This window comes from Motacilla alba, unplaced genomic scaffold (assembly GCF_015832195.1).
Source record: "Motacilla alba alba isolate MOTALB_02 unplaced genomic scaffold, Motacilla_alba_V1.0_pri HiC_scaffold_41, whole genome shotgun sequence".
NCBI lineage: Eukaryota > Metazoa > Chordata > Aves > Passeriformes > Motacillidae > Motacilla > Motacilla alba.
In genome coordinates this window covers 338,079-345,620 of record NW_024037513.1, presented here as the reverse complement: position 1 = coordinate 345,620, position 7,542 = coordinate 338,079, and the positions used below count along the sequence as shown (strand labels likewise).

General features: G+C 51.6%; 1 protein-coding gene across 1 annotated transcript; it reads right to left on the bottom strand.

Moving 5' to 3' along the window:
- Positions 1-509: 509 nt before the first annotated feature.
- Positions 510-6,479, bottom strand: LOC119696815. The gene is made up of 2 exons (XM_038126657.1): positions 5,828-6,479; positions 510-2,464 (listed from the first exon to the last, which is right to left on the bottom strand). The coding sequence occupies exons 1-2, from the start codon at positions 6,051-6,053 to the stop codon at positions 1,062-1,064; spliced, it is 1,629 nt and encodes a 542-aa protein (XP_037982585.1). The 5' UTR covers positions 6,054-6,479; the 3' UTR covers positions 510-1,061.
- Between the last annotated feature and the right edge of the window lie 1,063 nt (positions 6,480-7,542).

Sequence of the window (7,542 nt, the reverse complement as noted above, 5' to 3'; positions counted from 1 at the left end):
TCAGTTTGAAGAGCTCCATGGGCACTCTCAAAGCAGCCTGAGTTGGCACAGGTGGCAGCTTGTCCCTGGGCGGCATCTTGATATTCTTGGAAATCCAGCAGTCAGCCTGACCCTAAGGGCCGAGGGCCGACCTAGTACAGAGAAAGTCTTCTGCCCAGGGAAACAAAATTCACCCACCCACGTTCCTGGTCTCAGTTTGCAGAGCTCCGTGGGCACTCTCAAAGCAGCATGAGTCGGCACAGGTGGCAGCTTGTCCCTGGGCGGCATCTTGATATTCGTGGAAATCCAGCAGGCAGCCGGCCCCTTCGGGCCAAGGGCCTACCTGGTACTGACAAAGGCTTCTGCCCGGGTGCTGCACTGTGTCTCTCTGCTCCCGGCTGGGGGAGCAGGATCGACGGCGGCTAGCTCCGACACAGCCAGCACCGGGGGGCACTCTCTGGAGGCACTGCGGTGTCCAGAGAGCGCCTAGCTGGTATAATTAGAGGCAGCTGCGGCAAAGTGAAGAAAAGAGGGTCTCCGTCCGGGGGTAGAAATCCGGTTTTATTGGACACCAGGGCAACCAGCCGACCGGGGACCCCGGGCAGCTAGCTACACGGGGTTATAAAGGGGGCGGAGAACAGGGGTGGAACTGGACCCAGGTCCAATCAGGAAACAGGGGGGTGGGGGGCTACAGAGGAATGACAGTTGGGGTGACAAATGCATTTGAACTGGGGGCGGGACCCCGGCTCCTAATCCAATCACTCGACGGGAACAGCAGAAGATTCTGGAACAACGGGAGGGGACGCTGAGTGATGGATAGGGGTCTGGGGAGGGGTTACAGTAATGAATTATCACAAATAAGGACAATTGGGGTGGAGATAAGGGGATTGGCATGAACTGATGGGGAGGGGAGAACCAGGGCAGAACCATGTAACAGGAGTGAACAGGGGTGAACAGAACATACCAACTTTACATCATCTGCAACAAAAATGACACACTACAACATCTCCCCCTTTTTTGTTTAAAAACAAAAGAGGACTTTGGGGGAGGGGAACTACAATTCAAAAGGTGCTGCATTCAATTTAGATGTTGAATTCAGAGTTGGGATCTAAGTCCTCAAACCAAGGTTGGCTCATTGGGGCTTCATTCCACGTGCACCCGCTTAGAGATGATTCACTTTCGGGAGTTGGAAGTTCAGGGGAGTGGGCAGCACGGTTGATAGCAAGAGGTGTGGTGGTCTGATTAATAATTCTCATTATCAACTTATAAACTATAGTAATGCCAACAGAAACACACATAGCGATAAAAACAATAGTTAATACAGTTCTGAGAATGGATCCGACCCATCCTGAGATTCCCAGCTGAGAGAAGATGTTCCCCAACCAGTCTGATGTCTCTTGCTTGATGTCATGCACTACATCGGCCATCTTCATGATAGTTTTGCGAGCATCCTCGGCCCTTGATGACAGATTGAGGCAGCAGAGGCCCTCAAACTCCTCACATTGGTGGTTGTGGAGCAGTAACAGAAAGTCGATCGCTGCTCTATTTTGCAGCGTTGCCTGTCTCGTAACTTCCTCGTCTGCTAGGAGGTCCATCAGGGCAGCTGAAGTAAGATTCGCTTGTTTTGCCACCCAGCACTCTAGGTGCTCCAATTCACCTAGAGCCTTGGCTGCGGCCACCCACGGTAAAAATACCGAAACCGCAATGTTTTTGGAACGGGACCAATGAACAATTTCGGCGTCACACTCTGGGTCAATTTGATGGGTGTTCCTCTTAACTCGGGCCGAATCTTGTGTGACATTCTTTTTACGCCAATTAATAATTTGAGTATGATTGGGGGAAAACAGCGTCAGCTGTCCAAAAGTACAGGGACCTCCGGTGAGGCGAGAGGGGATGCCTGCCCATGCTCGGTCTCCGCAAATTAAAAAGGTGTTTTTGGGTAGGGTACGGGGTTGACCATAAAATGTGGAAGCCGCATTAATGTGTATAACTGTATTACACCATGCTTTTGCTTGGTATTCAATTTTATTTTGGCGGACTAACTGAAAGGATTTTGCCAGGGGAGAAGGGTTAATCATGAACTGGAAACATAAAGTGGCATGGGCAGAGCCAAGCAATTCGAATTCTGTGGGTTCCTTATCAGCAGGCTGAAGGCCAGCTAAAGTGTCCCTCCAAAGGATTTTAGGGTCGGAACTGGGGGAATTGACAACACTCCGGGGAAGGAATGATCTGAAGGGAGAAGCAAGGGAAGGGGGAACATCACCGGGTTTGAATGGGATCCCCACGAGACAGGTCGACAAGGGGTCTGCTGCTGATGCGGTGGTGAGGCAAAGGTGGTCTTGGCCGAGGGCTCGAGCAAGAGTCTTCCACACGTTGGCCTTTGGTTGGGGAACGATCCACAAGGTGGAGGGATGGAACAGGGAAATCAGGATGAGCGTGCACAGTAGCATGATGGGGAGGTGGAACACTCTCAGGCCGGTATTGACTGAAAGAAACGAATAAGAGAGAAATTAATGGGGAAGTTCTTGGTTCTGCCTAGGGGGACCAGACAGTGAGACACCTTTCCTCTTCCTTCTCCAAGCTACTTCCTCTACCTGTGCTACAACACCTGTCACATGTGCTTTACCTGGAAGGAATGGCTTGACCCACTTCGAGGGGACCCATTTCAACCCCGTGGGGGTGGATACGCAAGCGTATCCCCTTCCCCACGTTACCAGGTCAAATGGGCCCTCGACCTTCCAGGTTTCTGGGTCTTTGATTAGCACGGGTGGCCTTGCCTTCAGCTGCAGATCCTGATGTTGCTGGAAATGCCTCGTGATGGGTGGATTCAAACTCTCAAACGTACAATTTAGAAAATTAAGTGTAAAAAGTGCCCTTGAGAGCTGAACCTGAGGGGATTCCACCTTCGTCACCCCCTGTTGTCGCTGAAGAATTTTCTTGAGGTTCTGGTGGGCCCTCTCCACCACGGCTTGGCCTGTTGGGGAATATGGGATGCCAGTTTTGTGTCCTATTCCCCACTGCTGCAGGAAAGCCCTGAATTCCTTGGATTTGTACCCCGGCCCATTATCAGTTTTTATTTCTTTTGGAACGCCCAAAACAGAGAAGGCCATCATGAGGTGTCTCTTGATGTCTGCTGCCTTCTCCCCTGTGTGGGCGGAGGCATAAATGGCACTAGAAAAAGTATCCACGGAAACGTGTACAAACTGAAGTCTGCCAAAGCTTGGGATGTGTGTGACATCCATCTGCCACACTTCACAACTATTCAACCCGCGGGGATTGGCGCCAGTGCTAATAGATGGAAGTTGGAATGACTGGCACTGGGGACATGTGGCCACAATTGCCTTGGCTTGGTCTCTGGTTAGATGGAATTGACGGACCAAGCCAGGTGCGTTTTGATGGAAAAGTTGATGGCTGATCTTTGCCTGTTGGAAGACATCAGGGAGTGGGGCCATTTCAACCGGTGCGGCTAGAGCATCGGCTCGCCGATTGCCCTCCGCAATGAACCCCGGAAGGTCGGTATGCGACCTCACATGCATAACGTAGAAAGGTTGCTCTCGGTGGGAGACTAAGGTAACCAATTTCGAGAGCAACTGAAAGAGTGCCATGTTAGAAACTTCCTGCAAAACAGCATTTTCTGCTCTAGCTACTACTCCTGCAACGTAAGAAGAATCAGTGACCAAATTAAAGGGCTCAGAAAACCTCTCGAAGGCTCTGACGACTGCGGCCAACTCAGCTATTTGAGGTGATCCTTCCACCTCAACAACGTCTGCCTCCCACTGCTGAGTTTGAGGATCCTTCCAAGTCATGACTGACTTGTGGGATGCTCCGGATGCGTCTGTAAACACTGTCAGGGCTTTCAATGGCTTCCTACTCTGAATTGTTTTTAATGAAATTTGTAATTGGACATCCTGATTGAACAATTTGTGAGCCGGCCGATGAATAGAAATTTGACCGGTGTAGGAGTCTAGAGCGAATTGCAGGGCTCTGTTTTCTTGAAGCAGATGTTCTAGCATGGCTTTTGTAATTTGGCCCGTGCCTAATTGAATTGGTAGATGAATGCATGTAAAATCACATTCTGCCAACTCCCTGATCCGGAGGCGAGCCTTCCGGATGAGCTCAGCCATCAGCTCTTGTGGCTTGGTCATTCTTTTGGACCTGTGGTGGCTGAGGAACACCCACTCTATGATTAAGAGGGGGTCCCTTGAGCCCTGGCCCTTTGTTTTGACAGCTTGGTCCCATTGAAAAATCATCCCGTGGGGATGTGGCAGTCTACCTAATATGATAAAGTTAAAGGGCAGGCTGGGATGGTATCGGTGTGCTTGCCTGGTGGAAATTGTCTCCTGGACCTTTTTCAGTGCGGTTTGAGCCTCCTGGGTAAGGATCCTAGGAGAACTAAGCTCCTCTCTCCCTTTCAAAAGATTGAAAAGGGGGGCTAGGTCTTCCGTTGGAATTCCCAGCCAAGGTCTTACCCAATTTAAGGACCCACACAGTTGATGGACGTCCGCTAAGGTTTTGATGTTATTTTTGATAGCCAATTTTTGCGGAACAATGGTCCGCTTCTCAATTTCGAGGCCGAGATACTTCCAGGGCGGCATCCTTTGAATTTTATCTTTCTGGAGCTCGAACCCTGCAGTAGTCAATGCAGTGATTGTCAGGTCAAGCGCATGGGTAAGTGTGTTGTCGTCCGGAGCACAAACTAAGATGTCATCGATATAATGTAAGATGACAGTATTTTTTGCTGCCGCTCGTACGGGAGACAGCAAGGAAGAGACGTACCGTTGGCAGATGACAGGACTGTTTTTCATCCCTTGAGGAAGAACTTTCCAATGGTATCTCTTCCTTGGGGCTTCTCGGTTGATGGTGGGCACCGAGAAGGCGAAACGCGGGGCATCGTCAGGGTGTAGGGGAATTTGGAAAAAGCAATCTTTAATATCAATAACAGCCAAATTCCAATTTTGGGGGAGCATCGTTGGGGACGGCATCCCTGGTTGGAGAGTGCCCATATCTTCAATTACATTATTAATTTGTCGGAGATCGTGAAGGAGCCGCCATTTGTCTTTGTTTGCTTTTTGAATCACAAAGACAGGGGAGTTCCACGGACTCGTGGTCTCCACGATGTTACCCTTTCTTAGCTGCTCTTCAACGAGCTCCTTGAGCGCCTTTAACTTCTGTTTATTGAGCGGCCACTGTTCTACCCAGATAGGCGAATTTGTTTTCCAAGTCAATTTTTGGGTAGGGCGCTCTTCAGTGACCGCTGTCTGAAAAACCTGGGGAGCCTTTGGAAGGTCAATTTTGGCTCCCCACTGGGCCAAAACATCTCTCCCCCATAGGGGTTCCGCATAATCCAAAACGAATGGACGGATCGATGCCAATTGTCCATCCGGCCCCTTAATTTGTACGATGCTCTTTGATTGCTTAGCTAATTGAACACCCCCTATACCTTGTACGCGTCCAGCCGCGTTTTGCAATTCCCATTGTGACGGCCATTCCCGAGATGGGATGATCGTCACATCTGCTCCTGTATCGAGGAGTCCGTCCACTGTGGTTGTTTGGTTACCTTTGCTCATACGACAGGCGAGTCGTGGTTTATCCTGCCCCAATACCTGTAACCAACGAGCATGTGAAATGTGACCTTGATTGCGATGTTTACTTGAGTTTTCACACTGGTTAAATTCAGATTGTGTTACCGGTATGGCCTGGGCGATGACTTGGCCCTTCGGTAGAAACACAGGTGGACGGAGACAGAACAAACCCACAGCAAATTTGTTGATGTCTGCTGGCAGCAATCCCGGGATGATGTGAATTTCCTCGGGAGTGAATTTTGTGTCTCCGACGACAACGCACTTACTTCTGATTCGACTCCAAGTACCTTGGGAGCTTGGAGCCACCATCACGAGGCAACACTGGGAGTCCTTAAGATGGAGCGGCTCGACCAGTTGCAACCTGAAAGGCAAGACTGTAGAGGAAGTGGTTAGAAGTGGTAGTGTCTGCATTGGTAATATTGTCCTGTCCTGTAAAATAGGGCGACTAGAGTGGGACTCCCCCCCCAATCCCTCTCCCCTTGATGGAACCATGCCCACCACATTTGTGTCCTTGCGCAGGGAGGGACTGCGCTTGTACCCTAGTTTTTTTGAGGTGGTTTGTCCCCTTGTGAGGATGCCTGCTTCCTGCGGAAATCATAAAATGCCTGCCGTAAAGGGCAGTCAGGCATCCAATGGTCCAGTTCCCCACAAAGGTGGCATTGACCATGCGTTGGTGGAGGTCGTCGTGGGATGTTTGGAGTGCGTGGCCGTTGGTCCATCATCACGGCATCGACTTCGGTGTTGGAGTCAACGATGGACACCTTGCGCAATGGTTGTCGAGGTCTAGTGTCTTCTTCCATGACAATAGGAACCTTTCTGGCACACACTTCCAACATGAGCTGCAGTGTTGGAGGAGGATCCAAAGGAAGGCTGAGGATAGCTGCCTTGCATGCGGTGTTGGCGTTGGTGGCTGCCATCTCGAGCAGAAGACCACCTCCTGCTGCTTCGGGTTCTTACCTGCCCTGTCCTTCTGCCCCTGATCCTCCTCCCACCCCTTCTTTCCCTCAGAAAAGAGGAATATTGAGGGGAGCAGCCCACCCCGACACGGTGCCGGTTTCTTGCCATCTCCCGGGCTCTCCTCAAATCCCTAAATCCCCCTGCTCCAGAAGTCCTGGCCAGACTCCTGGAGATCTTTTCCTGTCCCGTTTGTACCCCTCCCCAAAGTCCCCAGTTTTGCACCCCAAAGTTAAGTTTGTAACTCCAGACCCCAGTTATTCTCAAAATGGCTCCTATGGAGCTCAAAATGGTGGAAGCCACATGGCTTTTCCCGCCAATTTTCCTTCTTCTTCCCATAATCCCTTTCGGCTGTCTCTCAACCCCTTCACCCCCCCATGTCATCCTCCAAACCCCTCCCCTTCCTTAGTGGACCCTCCTCCTTTGCCCCCGCCCATTCCTCCTCCCCCTTCCCAAGACCCGCCTCCTTGCCATGCCCCTAAGGCGGAGCCTGTGACATCAGCTAGCTCCACCCAGTTTCCAACGCCTGGCTCCTCCCCTCCCAGTGCTGGTTCCCACGCCCCACGTTGGGCGCCAAGCTGCTGCACTGTGTCTCTCTGCTCCCGGCTGGGGGAGCAGGATCGACGGCGGCTAGCTCCGACACAGCCAGCACCGGGGGGCACTCTCCGGAGGCACTGCGGTGTCCAGAGAGCGCCTAGCTGGAATAATTAGAGGCAGCTGCGGCAAAGTGAAGAAAAGAGGGTCTCCGTCCGGGGGTAGAAATCCGGTTTTATTGGACACCAGGGCAACCAGCCGACCGGGGACCCCGGGCAGCTAGCTACACGGGGTTATAAAGGGGGCGGAGAACAGGGGTGGAACTGGACCCAGGTCCAATCAGGAAACAGGGGGGTAGGGGGCTACAGAGGAATGACAGTTGGGGTGACAAATGCATTTGAACTGGGGGCGGGACCCCGGCTCCTAATCCAATCACTCGACGGGAACAGCAGAAGATTTTGGAACAACGGGAGGGGACGCTGAGTGATGGATA

What these genes read in the sequence shown, in the direction of transcription:
- LOC119696815 (XM_038126657.1), bottom strand. Translation starts at nt 6,053, where the DNA reads ATGGTTCCATCAAGGGGAGAGGGATTGGGGGGGGAGTCCCACTCTAGT. An exon ending in TACTTGGAGTCGAATCAGAA is followed by an intron (nt 2,465 to 5,827) that starts GTAAGTGCGTTG and finishes CGTTTCTTTCAG; the next exon opens with TCAATACCGGCCTGAGAGTG.